We start from the raw sequence: 24918 nt of genomic DNA on the forward strand, positions 1-24918 counted from the left end.
AATACAAGATAATCATCAACAAAACCAAGAGGGAATTGAGGAGGAAGTCCTTTTACTGAGAGTGGGTAGAATGTAGATTTCACTCACGCAACAGTAATTGAGGCTAACGGCATAGATGTATTCAGCGGAAAGTTAGATAAGCACATAATGGAGGAATCAATAGAAGTGTATTCTGATGGAGTTAGATTAAAAGTGATTGGTGGAGGTTCAAATGGAGCATAGAGCAATTGGATCAAATGGGCTGTTTCTGTGTAATTCCAAATATCCTCTGTCTTGCTGCACACAAGGTTTGAGGCCACACAGAATTTCGATGCTTCGAAGTGACTGTGATCCATGACAAATTCTGGAAACCCATTCACTGAGATGGTGTCACCACTATGCATGGACTATGTCAATAAGTGCTGCTGAATACCGGGCACCAATTAGAACTCCAGACTGACTGGTGGAGCGAATAGTTTAAGCAACAATTTGCATCAAATTGAGGTTCAACTTCAAGATAAAATTGGAATCATTACTGAAGTGCATGGTTTAAATCTAAACTTCATGATTGTACCTTCAGTAAAATGTAGTTTTATTGCCTGTTTTGATTGCACAGTTATTAAAACAGTGATTTATTTGAGAAAAACAAATTGGAAGTTCAATATTGTAGACTTTATACAATTGTATGTTTTGGGGCGTTTCAGACTCATGCTACTTGTCTTTTTCACCGTGCACAACAAAACACAAGCATACGTCAATGCATTTGAGGTAATTTACCCAGTCATTCTCGACTGCAATTATATAAGCATTGCCAAACAGGAAGCTACTTGGCTACGTAATCTGGCAACTCTTGGAAGAACTAACTTATTTTTCTTAAATATTAAAGTATTTTTGTAACTTTCAGTGCAAGAAATAACTGCTTCAATCAAAAGAAGGAGCTGATTAAATCTTAAAGTGAAAATTTAAAAAGTAAACATCACTTCTTTGCTTGTAAAGTGGTAAAGTATTGTTGGCTTGCTGGTTAAGTACTCTCCAGTGATACACTGAGACATATTGACAACAATTCATGTCTGCCCTGAGGTAGCATATACTAAATTTTTGCATGTTACATTTGGCTCAACTGACTGTGGAAGGAAGAAAGGTCAGCTGTGATTTGCATTTGTAATCCTTGAATGATGACTGCGTCACTGAAAGGGAACATTTGACCCTTTGGAACCATGCTATCACATTGAGAAAGCAGCCTGGTTGTTTCCATTCTCCCATCCTTTCCATGTAGTCTTGCACACACTTTCTTATTCCTAATTTCCTATCTAAATCTTCTTTGAAGTCAATGCTTTGAAGTTACTCGTTTGAGATTGTAACTGTTCGCTGCACTTGAATACGTTTTTGCTTTTGACTCCTTCAGTTTCTTTTGACTAAAATCACCTGTTTGCCTGTTTAAAGCCCAGTATGTCTTTGTAACCTCATCTTCAATAGCTGTTCTTGTTAGCTCTTTACAATTGTATCCTCTTATTTATGTTGATTTTCAAAATGTATCACTTTGCACTGCTCTGTGGAAGCAAAATGATCCTTTGTTCTCTTGAAGTCTAGTGCTGTCTCTTTAACTGCTGTGGTAAACTATGTGTATACCTGTCTGGACATGCCCCTCTGCTGACTGCTCCTGTGGCTCCTCCCACAGACCCCCGTATAAAGGCGATTGGAGGCACTGCTCCTCCCTCAGTCTCCAAGATGTTGTGGTCACTTTTGCTGCTAATAAAAGCCTATCGTTCGCCTCCTGTCTCCGAGAGTTATTGATGGTGCATCAACTGCTTATTCACCCCCATGTTTATTATCATCCACAAATTAGTAAATGTGCCAGGTATGCACCTGAAAGGTACTAATACATGTCAAGAAAAGCAGTGGACCTAGTACTGATCCTTATAGAGTGACACAGATACTCTCCTCTGTTCAGTGTATGTTCTGCCCCTAAGCTAATCAAGTCAAATCAAATCATGTTTAATTATCATTCAAACCATACATGGATACAGCTGAATGAGATAGTGTTCCTCTGGGGCCAAGGTGCGAAATGTTCAAAGTGGTAAGCAAACATTTAAAAATAGCGAGTAACATAATTCAAAATTCCTAATCTAATTTCCTATCCATACTGCTATTTTGCCTTTTAAGGGTCCTAGTTTTGCCAACAAGTTTGTTTAGGCTCATCAAATCTTTGTGGACAGTAGCAACCATATTATCCTCATCAGTATTCTGTTATTTTAATAGAACATAGTGAGTTTTTATGATGCAAGAGCAGTTGTTTTTATCAGTTTCAACAAAACTTACAGAAAATGTGGAAAGTCTCTGGGAGCCAGATGGACCAAATGCCATGAGAGAGAGGCACATAGAGTATTGCATGCAGCACCTGTTTTTATACTATGGGGAGATTGTGTTTAAAATTGAGAGGGTGCAGAAAAGATGCACAAGGATGTTGTAAGGTGTAGAGGGTTGGAGTTATAAGGAGAAACTGGATTGCTTGAACTGTTGTCCCTGTCATGAACGAGGCTGAGTAGTGACCTTGCAACAAAAAAACTCAGTGTGTTCAGTTAACTTAGATAAAATAACAGTGTACTGTTGAGAATACAATGGTTGCTATTGGGAACCCTAAAAGACAAGATAAAAGCATGGATAGGAAACTAGTTTAGGAATTTTGAATTATGTTACTTGCTATTTTGAATGTTTTGCACCTTGGCCCCAGAAGAACACTACGAGGGGCACAGGTAAGATGGATTAGCATGGTCTTTTTCCCAGTGTAGGGAGTCTAAAAATAGAGGCAGAGCTTCAAGGTGAGTACAATTATAAAAGGAATTAAGCAGGTACATGAATATAGAAACCTCAGAGGGATATGGCCAAACATAAGCAAATGGGACGAGCTCTGGAAGGCATCGCAGGACTGTTTAGACCAAAGGCCTATTTCTGAACTGTATAGCTCTATGATTCCATGGGAGGTGCTCACCTTAGACAGCATATTAATTCACTTGACCGACACACAAAATGCAAGAGGAACTCAGCGGGCCAGGCAGCATCTATGGAAAAGAGTAAACAGTCTATGTATCGAGCCCTGACCCTTCATCAGGAGGCTGATGTCCTGATGAAGGGTCTTGGCCCAAAACGTCAACTATACTCTTTTCCATAGAACCTGCCAGGCCTGCTAAGTTCCTCCAGCATCTTATGTGTGTTGCTTGGATTTCCAGCATCTGCAGATTTTTTCATGTTAATTCATTTCTCATGTGTGCATGCAAGAATGTGTAAGTATGTGTACGTTTGTGTGTATTACTGGAATTTTCAATTGTTTTCACCAAACGGTGTGTGATTCATATGGCCAAAGGAAAATTTATTCCCAGTATCTACAAGATTGACATATAGTTTTGATCCCCAGTTGTTTGGTGATGATTGGCTGCTTTCTTGAACCAGTAGATAATCTGCTTGGCAATTTAATTGAGTAACTAGAGTTAATGATGTTGGGCAATACATGCACAAAATGCTGGAAGAACTCAGCAGGCCGGGCAGTATCTATGGAGGAAAGCAAAGAGTCCACATTTCGGGCGGAGACCTTTAATCCAGATTGCAAAGAAAGTGGACAGAAACCAGAATAAAAAGGTGGGTTGGGGGGGGGGGTGGTGTAGGTGAGTCTAGGTGAGCGAGAAAGTCAGTGAGTGGTGGAAGGGAATGATCTGAGAAGCTGGGAGGTGATAAATGGATGAGGAAAAGGGCTGAAGAACAATGAATCTCATAGTAGACCATGGAATGAATGGAAGGAGGTAGAAAACTACAGGGGTGTGGTAGGCAGATCATGTGGATCAGGTAAATGCAGGTCAAGTAAATGGATTCCAGATTTTTTTAAAGAAACTTTTGTGAAAAATATTATGCCTGTGAGCATATTAATTAATGTGTATGATTCAATTTGAAGATCAGCAGTCTTTCTTTTGAAGAAATTGGTTGCACTTATAACTGCGCTATCCCCAATGTGGTTCAGTGCCGCCGACACTAGGACCTTGGGGAAACCCAGTCACACCACCTTGACTGAAGCTTTTGGCTCTCCTGCAGTGCAATACAAAATGGTAAAGACCAAGTCTTCAGTCAACCCTAACACAGTTGTGGTCGTGTAAATGGGCCTGATTCAGTGAATCATCTGTGCTGCTGCAATTAGCAATCACGAAATTTAAAAACCAGGAGTTTAAGTAAAGCTTCCAATCTCTCTCAGTGGTCTGTGCTTAAATGGTGCAATTTAATTTGCTGCTTTTAAGCAAGGGAAAAATAATCAAATGGTGTCACATTAAATTCCCTTCAGAAACAAAAGCACATCAAATGATCTGCATTTCCTTCAATGCTTACTAATGACATTACCACAAAAATGAACACAATGGAAAGCTTTTCAATAAGACTCAGTTTTGAGATGGGGGGGCACAATCACAAGACCTGCATCAATTGTTCTAAGGACCAAGAATTGCCAGCTTCATCACATTAGTAACTCGTCTGTGACAAAGTACCTCATTTGTTTGGTATTCATTCAATCACCCTAACATTCACACCCTTCACCAACAGCACACTGTTCCAAAGTCTGTGCCACCTGCAAAATTTACTTGCCTCAGCCACTCCCGTGGCACCTCACAAACCTGGAATCTCTGTCATTCAGGAAGTACTAAGTCATTAAGTGCATGGGAACACCGGATCTTGCAGTTTTCCTTTCAATTCATTCACTGCGCTAACCTGGAAATATTTTCAGCTAAACAAAATCTAAATACAGGAACTGAATCTACAGAGGTGCACCTTAATCAGAATGATTGTAGCAATTCAAGAGTGTGGTGTACCACGACCAGGGGCAATTAAGGCTGGCCAGTGAATGTTAGCCTTGTCCACGTCCATGAAATGAGTAAAACTCATAATCTCTCTTTAGGTCCAAGTTTGATTTGGCTGAATTACTTAAAGTTATGAATACTATATATGAGCAAGATGAAAGAGCTGATTGTGGACTTCAGAAAGGCTAAGACAAGGGAACACAATTTGTTCCTCGTAGAGAGATCAGAAGTGCAGAGAGTGAGCAGTTTCAAGTTCCAGGGTGTCAGTATCACTGAGGACCTAACCTGCACACAATATATTGATTCAGGTATAAAGAAGGCATGACAAGGCAATATTTCATTAGGACTTTGAGGAGATTTGGTTTGTCAACTAAAATACTCAAAAATTCCTACAAATGTAGTGGAGAGCATTCTGACTGGATGCATCACCATTAGGTAAGGGGGGTGGGAGGTGCTACTGCACAAGATTGAAGTAAGCTGCAAAAACGTGCAAAATTAGTCAGCTCCTTCATGAGTATCCTCCACAGTATCTAAGACATCTTCAAGGAGTGATGCCTTAAGAAGGCAGTGTCCATTGCTGAGGACCCCCACCACCAGGATATGCCCGCTTCTCATTGTTACTGTTGGGAAGGAGGTACAAAAGCCTGAAGGCGCACAGTCAGCAACTGAGGAACAGCTTCTTCCCTTCTGCCATCCGATTCCTGAATGGACATTGATCCCATGAACACTACCTCACTATTTCTTTATTTTTGTTGTTTTGCACTACTTATTTTAAATTAACTCTTCAATAGACATATATATACATCCTGTAACTCAGTTTTTTCTCTATATTTACTTATCATGTACTTCATTTTACTGCTGACATAAAGTTAACAAATTTTATGTGAGATATGCCAGTGATATTAAACCTGATTCTGATATTAGTTTGTGAGCAAAATTTCTGTCTTGAACATTGACTTATATCATTATCCATAATAACTTTTACATTTTATCTATGCTGGAAGCTACTTAATTTTTGAGAAGACATCCTGTCATGTCATAGTGACTCAGATCCAGCTAGTTTATATCTTGCACTGATCTTTCCTCTCATAACCGACTAACATTGGTTTCTGATTCAGTTAGCAAAAAAAAAATACTGCAGATGCTTGAATTCTTAATGGAAAACAGAGAATGCTTGAGATATTCAGCAGGTTAGGCAGAAGCTGTGGAGCAAAAGCCGATAGTATTTTGGGTTCTGAGGAAATATCAGCACTATTTAACTTGAACAGTTAATTTATTTCTCTCTCCACAGAGGCTGCCAGACTCACTATGGATATAGATCATTTCCTGTGGTATTATTTCTCTTTGATTCTCCCAGTGCTTACAGTAACTTATAGAATTGATAAAAAAAACTCCAGCTCCCAAGTTGAGCAATTGGTCAGTCCCTTTGTGCCACACTTTCCACGAGGTCCTGAAAATTATTTTCCAACAGGGGTCTGTCAGATTTTCTCCTGAGAGCCCCAATTGATTTTGTTTCCAACTCCTTTATGGGTATTGAGTTCCAGTTAAAAATGTGTTCCTCATCCTGCTCTGTTACCATTTGCAGCACTGCAGACAATATTAGTGTGGTAATTCCCAAGTCTTGGCAACCGAATGCACAGGTGCATTCAAAAGATCAGTTCAATCACATTGTGCCACACTCCCATGTGCTGGCCAATTCAGTTCCAATATACAATCAAGTGAAAATCAAGGGCTTGGGTCCAGTGAGATGAAGTACATAATTTTCTTTCAATAAATAAGGCATAGCGTAGCTTGGACGTGTGCAATGTATACAAGGAAACCACCTCTGTGATCTGGTGCCAGCTGTGTCTATGCACAGTCTCTTGTAAGTACAGTCACCAGGCAGGGACATGACCATTGTCCTCTTTGGCTTTGCTGACCGTGTCAGCATGCCTGTCAGAGCATGCAAGTTGTACTCCCCCTTGAAAGGGGCTGGGCCTTGTGTTAACAGTCTCTCAAATATTTTACATATGCAGTGTTTGAGTTGGAATCATTTATGATGCTGACATGCTGCAGCCAAGCGTATTGAATTGCTTGGACCAGTGAGAGAAGATAATGACATGTGAAAATTATATTACAGAGTATTTTATGAGTGTGCTTATGTGGGGGGAGGGGGGTGGGGAACATTATCCTTTCGATGAATGCTCAGTTTTTCAGAAGGAGGCCTTCTAAATACTGCCAGAGTAGACCCCCAATTGAAGAATACAATGCTAGCAACTTCCCACCTATCTTGCTCTCCTATTGGTGAGCTCCATCCATGACCACGGACTGAGTGCAGTGTCTAACCACTTATTGGGAATATCCCTGAGCTAGATCCTTTGTATTCGTTCTACTGCTGATGGCATGGAATAGAAGCCCAGCAAATTTTTGTTCTCTCTATCCTCATTGCAAGTGCATTTAATTAATGTGGAACGTTTCCCTCCGAATGAGTTCTCAAATGCTGAGTCCATATTTGTTTCTATAGCACAATAGAAAATCATATATTTTCAAACCTATGTCGAAAGGGAAGTATTCCTCATTAATTAAATGGCATTGTGGATTTGAAGTTACTCATTCATTTGGTAGTGCTTTCCTGGATCGTCCTTCTTTTTCCAATTAATAGTTTTAGTTTTAAAATTCTCAGTTTTGTTTCAAAGCCTTCCAGTGTTATGTCTTTCACTTGCTTTATGCTTGTACTCTGTGACACGTAAAAATTTGTCTCCTCCAATTCAAATCTTCTAGGCATCTCTGCCGTTAATCCGGCTCCACAAATCTCCCCTAAGTGCAGAGTCAGGTGAGATATAGCACAGAAACAGGTCCTGTAGCTCACCAAAACATACCAATCACCCATTTACAATCATCCTACATTATTTCTCTTCACATCCCCTAGATTCCACCACTCATGTACAGACGAGGGAAAATTTAGAAAACAATTAATCTACCAACTTGCACATCTTTGAGATGTGGGAAACAACAGGAGCACTCAAAAGAAATCTCTATTTTTAATTGGATGAATGCGTATGCAGACAGCCCCCACGGTCAGGACTGAACCCTTGTCTCTGGTGCTTTGAGGCAGCAACTCTCTTTTCTTCAAAGCCAAACTCTGGCTTAACTTTTGGTCATTTAGTCAAATAACTTCAGAGGTTATTCACCATCGATTCATATCCAAAAATTCTACCTTCAAGCATTTTACATTGTTTTGCTATGTCAAAGGCATCACATGAATGAAAGAACTTATTGTTGTCATTGCTTACACAATAGATGCTTGTTTCAAATCTTGAATGGCACAAATAATCGGAAATATATTTAACTCAGGAGTTCACTTACACGTGAATTAAAAGATTATGCAGTTTCTTTCAACATATAATTACTACAGGCTTAGTAGGTAACACTGCTCTGATGAGATGGAAATAGAAACAGATCGCAGCACTCTACCTTTTCACATTTCATACCTTCAGGTCACCCATCTGTATTATCAATAGATCTCAGAGGCCACGCCTGCCTTTCTGCAACTCTCAATGATTATTTTAACTAAACAGGAATTCCGCTGTGGTGCACATTTCTTCCAGTTACATAATACATTTTTTCTTATCAGCTGACATCTAAATCACTGTATCAAATGTTTTCACAATTCAAAATGGACATTACAAATTCTGTTGGTGAAGTCAGTGTACACAGAGCTTGTGTTTACTTTGTTTGTTCTTAATTTGCTCTCTCCCTCCTCCTCCCAATCATTCGTGGGCTAGTGGGTACCATGGTTACTAGCTAACACCTATTCGTCATGCCAGAGACTGAGTGAACACTTGATGTCCATTGGCTAGTTGCCCACAAGGGGAACAGTGGAGGTCCATTGTTTTTTGGTTGTCTACGGGGGAATAGTGGAGGTCCAATGGTTGATTTTCATCAGATGAATAATAGAGGTCTGTTTCAGAGGAGACTGCTTCGCCCTGCCCTTACCAGTACCTGTTTAAGCATTACTTTGAAGAAGGGGCACTGGAGAGAGAGATTGTAGTTGAACTTAACACTGGGTCACATCTCAGACATGGATCTCTCAGCAGGTAAGTTCAAAACTAGGCAGATGCCCAATCACAGGATGCCTGCCAGTGGAACCACCAAGGTAGTGCCAAGTTTCATAAATTTCCCAGTTCCTAGTCTGTGAGATCTGTTTGTGAATCCTGGCTCTGGGACAACTACACCCAGCCCTTTATGCGAGTGGGGAAAAATGGGCTCCTATGAGAAAAGAAAGCATTATTTGATTCAATTGAGTGTGTATGCGTGATGTATGTGTTTGGGGATGGAGGTGCAGGGGAGGCTGCTTTTTATTTCTTTTTTTTCCTCTTAACATCTGTGCCAAATATGTTTGATAATGGTGACAGCCTTGACAGTCAGTGAAGCTGACATTGGCTGTCAAAGCTGGTCTGTCTGAACATCCAGCCAATTGCACGTGGACAGGTCTTACACTGCCTTATAAGCTGGACCTTGTGGATGTAGTGGGAACCAGACTCTCATTGGAAGGCTGCCTAGACTGGGAGAAACAGTATGGTCAAGGGGCAGGATTCCAACGATGTCAAGGCAACAGAAAGGCTGCCTCTTTATTTTTCTCCATCTAACGCCCAGCTTTCAGGTTCTGAGGTCAGAAGGAGATTCATACTCAAGGCCAGTGAGCTCAGCACATACAGACACATTGAACCTGGGGCCTTTTGGATCTTTCCCAATCTATTCCTGATGGACATTCTTTTTGTTGTCTTCTTGAAAGAGATAAAGTTTTTTTTTCCCAGTTCTGTTAGCTAGGAAGAAGAGCAGGAAGGATTGATTGCAAGCGATAGATTCTGTCAACATCATTATTTTATCTGGGAAACCACTGATTAAAAGAAGTTAAAAGGTGGTATCAAGGCTCACCTCTGCTCCGTGGGATTGTACATCTCACTGCTTTGGCAGCTACTAATTGTAATGGGGTCAAAGTTGTGGAAGGAGCGAAGGGCCACCCCAGAGAAGGCAACGTACATTGAATGGAAGATAATTAGGATGGCTGAGGTCCTGTAGAATGGCTTGCTGAGGTCATGAATGACGGGGATAACGAGGGGGTTGTTCCGACAGTTTAAAAGGTGCTTTCCTGCAGAAAACAAAAGTGGGAAGCAAACACCAATCATTAAAGATCAGTCTTTGAAACTATAAATTTTCACAGAGAAGGAAATGCAATTAACCAATAATAATGAAATAAAGAAAGTGTTTTAAAACGTAGAGTATTGCTAACACAGTCCTCAAGTGCTTATTTACCAAAACAGCCTTTTTCATCATCAAAAATATATATAACATAGATCTTTGCATTGGTATTCCACAAGAAAATCAGACCTATCTATCTGCTATTGCATTGCTGAATTGTACATCATACTGGTGTGCTATTTTTGGTGTATACTAATTAAACAAAACCTTTTCTGCAGGGATAGTTTTCCTATCCTTCGGGTAGCTTTGAGAAGCTGGAACAGCTGTCCCTGCAATTGGCAGTGTTTGTGAGAGGTCCCCCACACAGAATAAAGCTTTAAAACCACAAATTACTGCATGGGAAGCAATGACAAAAGTAGGGTGGTTTTACAGTTTGTTTTACAACAGACATATATTCCATTAAAACTATCCTTTCCAAACACAAGTGTCACCTCCCCCATTCACATCTGTGACCTACTAATTATGAATGGTTTATTTCCCTTTCTAGCTTTGCTGCCCTTAGTCCAACACAGAACTAACTGTACCTTGTACAGAAAAACAATTTAAATATGGAATTTAAATATTTGACAGCAGTTTATAACAGCAGTTGTCTAAGTGAACATTTGTTTTTATAGAAAAACGTAAGGGAATTGTTTGTGATTGTTGAGGTTTAACACACACTGACATCCATCAAGAAAGGAACAAGCACAGAGGACGTTTACCCAAGATTTTTTTGCCATTTAGTTAGACTAGCCGCGATCTTAATGAATTATGAAATATGCTATGAATTGTTTATTCTAATTCATATGCATCTGAAATCGATCAGTTTACTCTGCATATTTAATCCTCAACATTCTCACATCCTAAAAAAAACATTAGTTTCATTATGTGCCCTAATCTGAGCAGTGTTGAGTTCCAGATATAACTTCCTGATTTTTGGGATTTATTTATTTATTGAGATACAGTGCAGAATAGGCCCTTCCAGTCCTTTGAACCATGCCAAATAGCAATCACCCAATTTAATCCCAGCCTAATCTCGGGACAATTTACAATGACCAATTAACCTACTACAATCGGCCCTCCTTATCCGTGAGGGATTGGTTCCGGGACCCCTTGCGGATACCAAAATTTGCGGATGCTCAAGTCCCTTATTCAATCTGTTTCAATGCGGTGGACCTTAGGACCCAGCGGAACTCCAGACCTTATTTAACCTGTCTCAGTGCGGTGGACATTAGGACCCAGCGGTAGAGATCTGAGTCCGCAGTGTTTCTGTTCGCAAAAATAATCGCGAACACGATTGAAAATAAAGTGGAAATAATAAAGCGATCGGAAAGAGGTGAATCGCCATCGGTCTGTCCCGAGTCCCAAGAACTTCCATTCCCAAACCCGGCGCTGAAACATACGTTCTTAAGTGTTTTATATACATAGAAAGGTAAAATATATACTAAGACAAATGTTTGACTAACTAATGCTAAATAATACCAGGTGTACCTGTTCTGAGTGACTTAGTAAGAGAACTTACGATTTTTTTCGATCCCGATCCACGATAACCAACACACATCCTCCTGCATACTTTAAATCATCTCTAGATTACTTATAATACCTAATACAATGTAAATGCTATTTAAAATGGTTGTTATACTGCATTGTTTAGGGAATAATGACAAGAAAAAAAAAGTCTGCACATGCTCGAACAACAAGTGCTGGAAGAGCACTTCCGGGTTTTCGCAATTCACGGTTGGTTGAATTCACGCATGCGGAATTCGTGGATAAGGAGGGCCGACTGTACTGGTACATTATTAGACCGCGGGAGGAAACCCACATGGGCATAGGGAGAGTGTACGAACTCCTTACAGGCAGTATTGGGAATTGTATTGTGTTGTAAAATGTGTAACCACTACTCTAGTGAGCAGGCCCAATCCCGTCTCTGCAGTTTTAAGGCAAAGCTGCAAAATAATCGGGTTTTGAAATTCTTCATAGTGTTGTTTAAGGCTGCCAGGTACTTAAGTCTTATGGAAAAAGTCTTAATCTGCACACCAGTTTTAGCACATAAGTGGAGTAGTGACACTTCTTAAATCTCTGGAAGGTGAGAAAATGCTGGCAAGATTCAAGAGCCTGCATCCCATATTCATATAGTCAAATTCAGTCAGCAAGCTCACAGGTGTTATTTGCTGTGGAATTCAGGAAATTATCTTACTCTACACCAGTATCACCAGTAATAATGAAGGATTTGCCTCAACTTAACATAAAAAATCGTGTGCAGACGCAAAAGCTGCAGGGTAACTGGGATGTTGAAAATATGTGTTTATGCACAAAATGTACATTTAAATAGGCTGATTTTATACTTTTGGCTATACAGGAAATTATAATTAGGCCAGTGTTCTCAAGTTCTCAGAGCAGCAGAGTTCAGTGGGTCTTTGGTGAATGTAGCCATGTAATGAATAGTGACCTTCAAGAGAAGATGCAATAATATACAAATTCACAAATGAGATGAATTCTTAGCAGAAAGGAAGGAGAAAATGCAAAGTTAAAAGCCTTCAGGGACAGGAACGGATTGAGGATGTGTGCTTCTGAGAAAGAGCTCAGGCATTTCAAAGATATAGTATCTTGTGAAGGAAGTAACCTGTGTGTGAATGGGTGTCTGTGCACACATGGTGCGTGTGTGTTTATGGTGTTTGTGTGCATGGTGCGTGTGTGTTTATGGTGTTTGTGTGCATGGTGCAAGTTCGTGCATTATGGCACGTGCGTGCGTGTGTGTGTGTGTGTGTGTGTGTGTGTGTATGTATATATGCATGGGGTGTATGTCTGAGTATTTGTATGTGTGCATATGTAGATGTGTGTGTGTCTGAGTGCGAAAGAGAGAGATTGCATCACTTAATTTTCCTTTCACCCCGTTCATCTGCTGGTCTTTGTCTCTTCATTGTGTTCCCAAAGTATTTCTTTGTGCTCCTCTGCACTTGGGCCACTCTACTCGTTTATGCTTTCTTCAGACTTGGAGGTAATGACATCCTTTCTACATATGATCCATTTGTGCTTTGTGAAGTAAAGGCTTACCCAGGTCATGATTCTGATTCTTTGTGTCAACCAAGTGAACTGAGATTAATTCCTGCTTTTGTTCGATGAGGCTAATTCCGTCAGAGGCCAGGTGAACTATGACAGCAGCGGCAACCATGGGCTGAGCGAAGTAGGCCTTATGAGAGAGAGCAAAGTTGACAAGGATTAGCATTTGGTGAGGGGAAGGCGGGAAAAAAAAGCTGCTTATTTCTCTCAGTCACTCTTCCCTGTTCTTGTGATATAATATGATGCACTCATTTTGTCTTCATTTTATGAATCATTGAAATGAAAGGTACAGACAGAGGCTCACTACACCTGAGCTGGACTAATAGTTACAATTGCACTCCTACTCTTGTTCCATGATCCTGCAAGTGATCACCTTCAAATCCCCATATCCCCGTTAACTGAACAACAGCAGACCTTATGGTTCTCATATACAGTGGCATGCAAAAGTTTGGGCATCACTGGCCAAAATTTCTGTTACTATGAATAGCTAAGTGAGTAAAAGATGACTTGATTTCCAAAAGGCATAAAATTAAAGATGACACATTACTTTAATATTTTAAGCAAGATTACTTTTTTATTTCCATCTTTTACAGTTTCAAAATAACAAAAAAGGAAAAGGGCCCGAAGCAAAAGTTTGGGCACCCTGCATGGTCAGTACTTAGTAACACCCCCTTTGGCAAGTATTACAGCTTGTAAATGCTTTCTGTAGCCATCTAAGAGTCTTTCAATTCTTGTTTGGGGGATTTTCACCCATTCATCCTTGCAAAAGGCTACTAGTTCTGTGAGATCCTTGGGCTGTCTTGCATGCATTGCTCTTTTGAGGTCTATCCACAGATTTTCGATGATGTTTAGGTCAGGGGACTGTGAGGGCCATGGCAAAACCTTCAGCTTACGCCTCTTGAGGCAGTCCATTGTGGATTTTGAGATGTGTTTAGGATCATTATCCTGTTGTAGAAGCCATCCTCTTTTCATCTTCAGCTTTTTTTTTACAGATGGGGTGATGTTTGCTTCCAGAATTTGCTGGTATTTAATTGAATTCATTCTTCCCTCTACCAGTGAAATGTTCCTTGTGCCACTGGCTGCAACACAAGCCCAAAGCATGATCGATCCACCCCCGTGCTTAACAGTTGGAGAGGTGTTCTTTTCGTGAAATCCTGCACATTTTTTTCTCCAAACATATCTTTGCTCATTGCGGCCAAAAAATTCTATTTTAACTTCATCAGTCCACAGGACTTGTTTCCAAAATGCATCAGGCTTATTTAGGTGTTCCTTTGCAAACTTCTGACGCTGAATTTTGTGGTGAGGACACAGGTAAGGTTTTCTTCTGATGACTCTTCCATGAAGATCATATTTGTGCAGGTGTCACTGCACAGTAGAACAGTGCACCACCACTCCAGAGTCTGCTGAATCTTCCTGAAGGTCTTTTGCAGTCAAACGGGGATTTTGATTTGCCTTTCTAGCAATCCTATGAACAGTTCTCTGGGAAAGTTTTCTTGGTCTTCCAGACCTCAACTTGACCTCCACCGTTCCTGTTAACTGCCATTTCTTAATTACATTATGAACTGAGGAAACGGCTACCTGAAAACGCTTTGCTATCTTCTTATAGCCTTCTCCTGCTTAGTGGGCATCATTTATTTTAATTTTCAGAGTGGTAGGCAGCTGCTTAGAGGAGCCCATCACTGCTGATTGTTGGGACAAGGTTTGAGGAGTCAGGGTATTTATAAAGCTTTGAAATTTGCATCACCTGGCCCTTCCCAACGATGACTGTGAAGAAGCCATAGCCCAAACAAGGTCATTAAGGTCTGAGACCTTGGTAAAAGTTATCTGAGAGCTCAAATCTCTTGGGGTGCCCAAACTTTTGCATGGTGCTCCTTCCCTTTTTTCACTCTAAAATTGTACAAAACAAAAAATAATACACTAATCTTGCTTAAAATGTTGAAAAGAATGTTTCATCTTTGACTTTATGACTTTTGGAGATTAGTTCATCTTCTACTCACTTAACTACTGACAGTAACAGTAACAGAAATTTTGACCAGGGGTGCCCTAACTTTTGCATGCCTCTGTATTATCACCATCAGGTCCATCACAGAGTTTGCTGAGCGAACCTCCAGATGGCTATGGATCAGGAGGTGTGATCTGTGGACCAGTGCTGCTGGGTCATAAGCCGGGGCCTGATCAACCCTGGCTGGGTCGCCTGGGCGAGAGTGTCTGATATTGAAAGACCTGAAACTCCTGATGACCTCAGGTTACATCACCGATGGTGTGTTCCAGTGCATCTTGGGATGTACCTCAGCATTACATATGGATCGGCATGGTAGCATAGAGGTTACCATAACGCTTTACAGTACCTGGGTTCAATTCCCGACGCTCCCTGTAAGGAGTTTGTGCGTCCTCCCCCATGACTGTATGGGTTTCCCCCTGGGTGCTTCGGTTTCTCACAGTCCAAAGACATACCAGTTGGTTGGTTAATTGGTCATTGAAAATTGTCCTGTGATAGGCTATCATTAAACTGGTAGGTTGCTGTGCAAGGTGGTCTGAAGGGCTGAAAAGGCCTACTCCATGCTGTATATCAATCAATCAATTAATTAATAAGTAAGTAAGTAAGTGTGTGTGTGTGTGTGTGTGTACATACATAGAGCAGTACAGTACAGAAACAAACGCTTCATTCCACAATGTCTGTGCTGAAAAGGTGCCAAATTAAACAATCTTTTCCAACTGTCCATGATCCACATAGCTGATTTTACTTTGGATATTTACTTTGGATCACTACTTTGGATATCTCCAGGGGAGAAACTATTTCTTCATTCACCATTTGAGGACCTTACTAATTATATTTGGATGATCTTCTTTTCCTAAAGTTCCTCTTTCTCCAGCTTGCCTGAGTGGATCAAACTGTCCTCAACTGCCAGCCCCTGGTGATAAATAACACTGTTCATGGGCAAAGGACGGTGATATCTGGTCACAGATACATTAGATAGTGACTGAAGAGCCAAGGTTAATGGTCACGAGGTGAATCCCTTGCCAACTTTGTCCTTACATGGGATAGGATTGGGGTCTTAGACTAACTAATTCTCAGCATTGACCAATTAATTTGTGACCTTCTAATCGACATTGTTTCCTGTTTATAAGTTTACGCAAACCAAAACGTTGTCGTATCTGGGTAAATAATCTGCTCTAAAACTTTAGTAGGCTGCAAACAGATTGCTGCATTGAAAGTGACAAGATATTACAGTAAAACTCTGAAAATCTAGTACAATCAGGACTTTGGTGCTGGACTGGCAGATATTTACAGACTATTGGATATTAATCGTAGAATAGTGTGTGTCTGAAATGCTATTTTGGCTCTATGCCTGTATTTGTAATACCCCAACATACTTTTAGTTCATTCTCTTTAGAAGTTACGAAGTAATGTAATAAATTTTCCATTGAATCTGGTAAGTTTAAAGGACTGTGGGAAACAAGGTACTTAAGTTTTTAGAGAGAGCACTGTAACTAGGGCCCCAATAAGTTTAAAAGGAGCCTGGGAACTTGGGTGCCTGTGGGTTAAAGGGAGCATTTTGAAAATCATCTGCTGAGCCAGATTCCAAAACACTTTGAGGAACTGTCAAATGGGGATATTGGAATTTTGCTGTAGTCCACAATTCTGTCTCACGGGCATGAAAACCTGGCTAACATATATCAAAAAATATAGCATGGATTGTTCCCAGTCATATATGTTCAGGTAACTAAAGTGTTTGATACTGTTTGTAGGACTTGGCTCTACAAATAAAATGGCTGACATTGCCTGCATTCATCTCAATAGAACTGGAATTCAATAGAATGAAATTAATGTATTGGTTGTGGCAACCTCTAGGGTCTGCAAAGGATATCATAATGTGGTGAATAAATTCAGCTTTCTGTTTTTCTTTTGGAGTGTACCTAAACTTACTCAATGTGTTTGCGCCTTCTTGACACAAGCAGGATTTGATGCCACAGTAGGACAGATCATTGTGACCTATCTTGTAAAAGAAGGAATGATTGAAATCTTGGCCACAGCCTACAGGCTTTCTGACATGCTATCAATCATTGCACTGATATTACTACAGTCAATCATAGGTTTTTAACAATGAGATTTCTAGACTGTGTCAAGTCTTTGAGAGTATTCCAATGTGCTTACAAAGTCATGAATGTCTTCATATTCTGATATCCTTGTGAGTGTATGTCTTTAAAAAGCATATGCAGCTGTGGTTTGATTTACTCTTGGGGAAAATAGTGTTTAAAGGCAGGGGTTCTGACCTTTCGTTATGCCATGGACCCCTACCATTAACTGAAGGGTCCGTGGACCCCAGGTTGGAACCCTTGCTTTAAGATGTCTGTTCCCCCGTGTTTGGTGGTGTTCAAAGCATGTGACAAGAGTCAGTAATCACAATGGGAGTGTGTCACTACTTGTAATATATTAATATGATTCTAACTGTTTGCAGAGCCCCACCAAGAATGTCACTAGCGTTCTGCCAATATTTGTGGCATGTCAATAGAACTGTAAACATTCATTGTTACCCAGGGTGTCAGTACTTGCACATTATCATCAGGAATATAGTTGCTTTCATACACTCTTGTCCGTGTGTCAATATTTGTTCAGCTTTGCCAGGAGTGTGTCAGTAGTCAAAGGACACCCTCAGGACTGTGTCAATTAGACCATGTGTCAGTTTTATTGTGTTCATGTGGGAATATTTGATTTGTATCATTGCTTGTCTCCTTGTGTGTCAATATTTATAAAATCTCATTGTGAGTGGGCCAGTATTTGTAGAACGTTCCCGTGTTTGTGTCAGTATTTGTAGAATGTTCCCTTGTTTATGTCACTATTTCTAGAATGTTCCCGTGTTTGTGTCAGTATTTGTAAAACGTTCCCATGTTTGTGTCAGTACTTCTAGAACGTTCCCGTGAGCGTGTCACTACCTGTAGAACATTCCCGTGTGTCAGTATTTGTAGAACATTCCCGTGAGCGTGTCACTACCTGTAGAACATTCCCGTGAGCGTGTCACTACCCGTAGAACATTCCTATGCGTCAGTATTTCTAGAACATTCCTGGGAGTGTGTCAGTCATTGTAGAACATTCTCGTGAGTGTGCCAATACCTGTAAATCATTCCTGTGAGTGTGTTAATACTTGGAGAACATTCCTGTGAGTGTGTTAATACTTGGAGAACATTCCTGTGAGTGTTTCAGTATTTATGATGGATCTCTGTGAGTGTGATTTCTCTATAATGCATCTCCAACGAATGAATTAATTTTGTGGTGTGCCCCTGTGGATTCAGAGTCAGTTTGAACCCACATCTCTGGCTCTGTGATACAGTGGTCTACAAGCTGTTCTACTGTGCCATCCTTGAGGGGATAGAATGAAGGGAAATTGGGTGTGTGTTGGTGGGTGCAAAGGCATAATTTTTGAAAATTGTTTAATACCATACACAATGCCTTTTGTTCAATCTGTTTCCCTATTCATTCAAAGCTGTTCTGTGTAAAATCTTCTTACCTTTATCCAGTATTTTGGAGGGTAGTATAGAGTGCTACGAAATGCTTCCAGGCAAGGGAACCATGCATACTGAGTCACTCCATCAGTCAAATCGATAACCCTGGTCTTGCACACCTGTGGACAGAATGCATGAGCTCGCTTATATTCAGTAATACGACCGGGAAAGCAGTTGACAGCCAAGTGGCTAGATATCTACTTCACAAATCTTGCCAAAGATCCTAAGTGTATTTAACTAGGCTGAGTGCAGATTATGGAAACTACCTGTGCAATGCCAAATTCTACTGGCTGTAGTTTCCTTTCATTGAGCCAAACCACTTGCCAACACAATGATGGAAGTACCAGTCTCAATAGTCAAAGCAGAAGCAAATGGTGCAACGATTTCAAGTTATCTGGCAGTCCTGCTCTGACATCATCTTGGAATCTCCTGCAGCATTTCTGGAATATGAATGATTGTACCAATTTTGAATTATTTCCTTAAAATTCCTTGGAAATTATACTATAAAACCGCACATCTTAATATTTCTGAGATCTAACACTGCCACTAGCTAAAGGTTGTACCACTACAAAGCACCTGGAAATTTTCCCCTTGACTGCATGATCAGCTGTGATATGATTCATTCCACTACTAATAGGTTGGTGGTGTACTTTCCAAAACTCGAAAGAACAATCAGAAGGTCTCGCTGGATGCATAATTAACCAAACATCAGCTCCCTTTTAGGCTTGGGTCAATGGTCAAACAGAACTAGTGTTACTTAGTAACTGGCTATCTCGAAATATTTGTGGTCGTACAGATAAAAGAACACAAGTGCCAGCTTGCTTAATCCATTTGTAAAATAATTGCAAACCTGTTTTCTGGTTACAATAAACAATTTTTTTTTGAATATTTACAACAGCCAGGCATTTAGATTGTTGTCTTCTTGCCCTCAGAATGATCTGAAGTGTTTTACTGGCTGTGAAGCACAGCGGCCAATTCATGTACAAGTTCCCATCAACAGGAACTGGACATTCTAGCAATGTTAAACATTTGCCAGGCTGCAAGGCATAACTCCACTGACTTGACTGGATGGTTTAAAGACACCTGAAAGTCATCAGTAGGGCAGGATTCCTTTCATCCTGTGCAGCCTGACAGTGAATCCAGGTTTCGTCTGAAATTTTGCTGCAGTGCCAATAGAGGACTCGCAAAAATAAAGAACCTCTCACTTGTAGTGTGTTACTTTCTCAAACCACCATCTAGACTATGCTCTCTTTTCACTGCTGCCATCAAAAAGGAGGTGCAGGAGCCTTAGGTCCACTGTCAGATTCAGGAACAATTATTACCTTCAACCATGAGGCTCCTGGACCAGCATGGATGACTTCATTCACCTCAACTTTGAACTGATTTCATAATCTATGACAAACACGAGAAAATGGCATGTTGCCATAATCTATGCAATGCATGTTCTCAATATTATCTGTTTACTTATTTATTTTTTCAATTTTCAGTTTTTCTTCTTTTATTAGCCGTCTTTGTTTAAGTATAGCTTTGCATTGATTCTATAGTACTCCTTTGTTCTACTGCGAAAATCTCCAGGTAGTATATGGAGGCATATATGTACTTAGAAAATAAATTTACTTTGAACTTCAAAACTTCTGAAGATCTGATCTTTGAGGAAACACTAAGTAAACCAACTCTTCTAAGCTTTTGGAATACTTGTGAATGTCTCTGTCCTCAACTGTGGTGCAGCAAGAAGAGCTGTTGCCTGCAGGTTTTCCTGACCCTGACATCTGATGTTGTTTGTGTGGAGTTTCCACATTTTAGCCATGAGTGCATGCATTTCCTCTAGAACCTCTGATTTTCTCCCAAACTCATGGATGTACAGGTGGTAGTTTAATGAGCCATCATAAGTTTCCCATGTTATGTAAGTGAGTGGCCAAAACTGAAAGGAATTGACAGAAGTGTGGAGAGAATAAGGTAGAATTAGCATAAATGAGGATTGGTGAGATCAATTGCCTGTTTCACTGCTGAATGACTCCAACTAAAATACAATTATTGAAACCATATTAATTTATCTTTGTAAGTGATCATCATCATTATGTGCCATGTCGTGTAACTAGGCAATCATGGTCTTTGACCAGGATTGTTCTTGGCAAATTTTTCTACAGAAAGTGGTTTGCCATTGTCTTCTTCTGGGCAGTGTCTTTACTATACAGGTGACCCCCAATCATTATCAGTTGTCCTCAAAGATTGTCTGCCTGGTTCATTGGTCGCATAACCAGGACTTGTGATGTGCACCACTGCTGGTATGACCAACCACCACCTGCTTCCCTGGGTTTCCGTGACCTTGATCAGGGGTGGGGGGGGGGTGGGTGAAGCTAAGCAGGTGCTACACCTTGCCCAAAGTTGACCTGCAGGCTAGTGGAGGGAAGGAGTGCCTTTGGTAAAGATGTAACTCCACCGTCACCCACCTTTATAAGAAAAGACAATATCAAAGAATACTGAAAGCACTTTCAAAGAATGAATCAGTTTACGACAGACACAAATTGTTTAAAAAGATGATTTATCTGGTACAAGATCCATGTACATATTTCCCTACGTGCGTACTGTGGAAACCTTGGCAAATTAGTGGTCACCAACTGAATGACCTGCTGAGTCAATTGGTATCTAAGCAAGTTGAGGGTATTTTGTGTTTAGTGGCAGTGTCCTGAGCTTGCCTGCATCTGAAGGATCCCAATTTGCTGCAGAGTTTCAGGCAGCTATCAACAAGGCTCAGCCCTGTTTTGTAAAACAGTCAGTGCCTCTTGATGATGGACCCAAATATCAGCTGGGGATGAATCAGTTTAACTAAATCTGTACCTCAGCTTCAGACGAATAGGCTGCTGCTATTAATTCCATCATCAGCCAGAAGTGATTTAGTTAAACTGATTCAGGGCATTTTGACTGAATTGGAGATGACAAATTAAGCAGAGCCTAATTTGCGTTACTTGTTTGTGATGGTGGTAAGGACGAGATGCAGGTAAACCAAGCATTAGATGGGGCTTCCTTGTCGTGCTGTGCGACTGATGATCCTGCTGCAACCAAGTATCTCACTCAGAGACTGGCCACTTGCACAGAAACTGTGGGGAAGCTCTGAAAGGTGGTGTAGTGGAACTGTTACTGACACTGAACTAATGTCCATTCTGCGGAATGCCAAAACAATTCTATTTGTTTTTCCACTCTTCAGACTCATCTCAGGACTGCCCTTGACTTAACATAAGAAAATGCAGGGTGAGTAAAGGTCATTCAACCCAACTTATAAATATATATTTAGTTAAAAATATCTCTGGCTTAAATGTACACAAATAGCAACCTTTTCAATTTTTTTACGCTAACAGTGATACACCTTAACTCGTACTGCTATCTTATTTTGTTGGAGTACAGGAGTGATATGAATATAATTGCGGTGTTTTTCAACTGGAACATCCAGTGCATTAACTAGTTATATGACTTGGTCCTGAATTACTGGGGAAGTGATAACTAGATGCTTTATATTGTCACCTTGTGCTGGCAGTGGAAACTTCATTATTACCTGGTCCAAATCCTGGAACCGCCTGCCCTGAAGGACAACGGGAATACCTTCAACTGAAGGACTGCAGTGATTTAGAAGGCAGTTTACACCATCTTTTCAAGGGCAATAAGTGCTGGCATTGCCAGCAATGCCTGATAGATGAATTAAAACAAAAAAATCTATAAGCAGAACTACAACGAGAAGGAGTCTGATTTGAATTCAGTGTTTAGCAGTCTAAGATCCATTAATCTGTCTGTCCTCGGTGATATATGAAAGCAGAGCTTACTGTGTTGGGAAAGAATTCAGTCAAGTTCAACCTATAGAAATCAGACATCGCTGTTCTCAGAATGTAATGAGGGTTCAGTTTCAGAATAAAACAGAAAGTAAAATTACCGATTTGGACCTGCAGGTAAAGCACCAGTTTTCTGCATGCAGTTGGCTTCCCTGTCAAGCCAAGGAGATCTGTGGTCCTAGAACGAACTTTCTACTTATGTGAAGCTTATCCCTGGGCCTTCACCATAGAGAAAGTTGACCCATGTGGTGAGTATGGAATGGTGTGGTGAGGAAGTACACCAGTGGGATCTTGCTGAGGTTTGTCATGCAAATTGCAACTTAGTTTAGCTTTTAAATTAAAAAAAACGGGATTCTTTGTACCTTTCAGATGCCTCAAACTGCTTAGTTTTAAGAAAACAACTCACGTTGACAGATCACATAATGCTATAATGCAATGCATTTCAAACCTAGGGAATGACCAGTCCTTTCCTGTTCATTTCCAGACAATGATTAAAGCAAATACCACCCAGGGAGAAAGAATTAGGAGGTGATTTTATTCTTTTGGTTCCCACATTTTTGCTCCTTGCTACCACAGCAGACCCTAAATGAATTGTTCCCAAACATACATGGGCCTAGCCAGAGACATGACTAAATTAAGATATGTTTCCCCGCATTGTAGCACTGTTTGTCTAATATAGTTTTGCCATATTTTAAAAACAAGAGAGAGCGTGGGCTGAAAGTGTCAGAAAAGCAAGTAAAAATTCATTCTGCCAAGTTGGACTACTAATAAAACAGAATTTTTTTTCTAAAAACTGATCATAAAATAAGAATGATGAGTGCAAAAGGTCAGGCGAGTCTGAGCGCAATAGTATCCAGACATCCCAGTTGCAAGCGTTAACCTTCGCCTCTGCTAGCGGCAGTAACAAAGAGGAGGGGTGGGCAAGAATGTACACATAGTAAATCAGACCGTCTAACTCGATGGTTGACAGTTCAGTCCTGTGTTACTCTGAGTGAATAGTTTGTGTGTGAGGTTTTAATTAGCAAACTATAAAAAACACCATTTTGTTTTAAGCAAGATGTTTGGGGTTTGACCAACACCCCAAAGAGCCATTAATAATCCTTGTGATTTATTATTTATTTGGGTTGCTTTTACATTTCCCCATTGGTGTTCAGCCACCCAGAAGTAGTTCTTTCTTTTTATTACCAAACTTGCACACTTTGTGGGTATGTGGAGATCCAGTGGGAGCCAATAAATTCCTTTTAAAGAGGGCTGTCAAATGCAAACCTTTTGTTCATTCCTGTGCCTTTTATTGCTGCAAAGTATTTTATTCCGGATTTTGGGTTTTAAATTACATTATAGACTCTTCGCCAGCACTTAGAATATGGTCCCTGGGAGTTACATGATTTGTATCCTATAACAAGGTGTGTGTGTTAATGAGAGTTGCATAAGCTGGTGTCAAACACAACACAAGGCAGTCTGCAGCAAAACATAATCATTGCCTTGTATTGAAGATGGGGGAGAATGGGGTTAATAATTGGATTTTAACTCATGGGGGTTTCCTTTCTTCTTTGGATGAAAAATAGGAGAATGCCTTTATTTCTTTAGGATTAATGACCCATTAATAAAATTGTACTACCTCCCCAGAAAACAGTCGTAACTTAGAATTTGCAGGTTCCCATGATTTAGCTGACTGTTTGTTAATTATACGGAAGAACAGGCATTTTCACAGTTATCCTGATTTCTATTATGGACCTAAAAGATCGTTTTTAAGGCCAAATTTGGTTATTTAAATCTGCGGAAGAAAAAAACTTTAATTGTTTTCATTTCGTATTGGATCTGTTTAACCAGTAAAGTTTCAGGTTATCTAACGCTCGCATCAGTCCTTGTGTCATTGAATCAAACATCATAGGCCCATCGGTCTATTCTGTCCATGCTATCCAATGTTATGCATCTATATTAATCGCATTTACTCGCATTTTGTCCAGCATCCACTCTGCCCTGGCAATGCACTTGCTCACCAAGAGACATCAAGTATTGTGAAAGAGTCTGTCTGCCACATCCACTTAGACATTTCAAGGTCTAGCCAGACTCTGGGTGACAGTTCTCCTCTAAATATCTTAAGACCTTTTTCAAAATCTATGCTGTCTATTTTAGGCACCTTTTCATGAGGAATTTTTCCTACTAACTGTTCTATCTACATACCATGATCCCCACCTCAAAAAAGAATTACAAAAGTGAATAAAAATTTCATTGGAAATGTGTGGCATATTTCCAACATTCTTCCTTTTGGGAGCTTGACAACCAATATGTGACACCATTGTTTCAAAGGCTCATTTGACCCTATTTGCAGGCCTACCCACTGCACGAAAGCTTACTGTGAAGCTGAGGGGAAGCACTAGAGAGTGGGCAACATAGCTATCTTCTTCTCTTACATGATCAACAGCCCATATGGACTCCAATGCCTCAACTTTCTCTTCAGATTCCTGTGCAGAACACTGAACTAAAACCTGCCGATAACAATC

At 40.3% G+C, this 24918-nt stretch overlaps 1 protein-coding gene across 5 annotated transcripts in view; it reads right to left on the bottom strand.

Annotated features, from left to right (window-relative positions):
- The window catches only part of LOC140731040 (pappalysin-1-like), a 362759-nt gene that overhangs the window by 186407 nt on the left and 151434 nt on the right, over window positions 1-24918 (bottom strand). For all 5 annotated transcript variants that reach the window (XM_073052237.1, XM_073052236.1, XM_073052240.1 and 2 more), the window contains exons 11-13: window positions 18599-18712; window positions 13086-13221; window positions 9729-9942 (exon numbers count right to left, since the gene is read on the bottom strand). In XM_073052237.1, the coding sequence (XP_072908338.1) occupies window positions 9729-9942; window positions 13086-13221; window positions 18599-18712 (464 nt within the window). The remainder of the gene's footprint in view (window positions 1-9728; window positions 9943-13085; window positions 13222-18598; window positions 18713-24918) is intronic.

Source organism: Hemitrygon akajei, chromosome 7 (assembly GCF_048418815.1).
Source record: "Hemitrygon akajei chromosome 7, sHemAka1.3, whole genome shotgun sequence".
NCBI classification, from domain to species: domain Eukaryota; kingdom Metazoa; phylum Chordata; class Chondrichthyes; order Myliobatiformes; family Dasyatidae; genus Hemitrygon; species Hemitrygon akajei.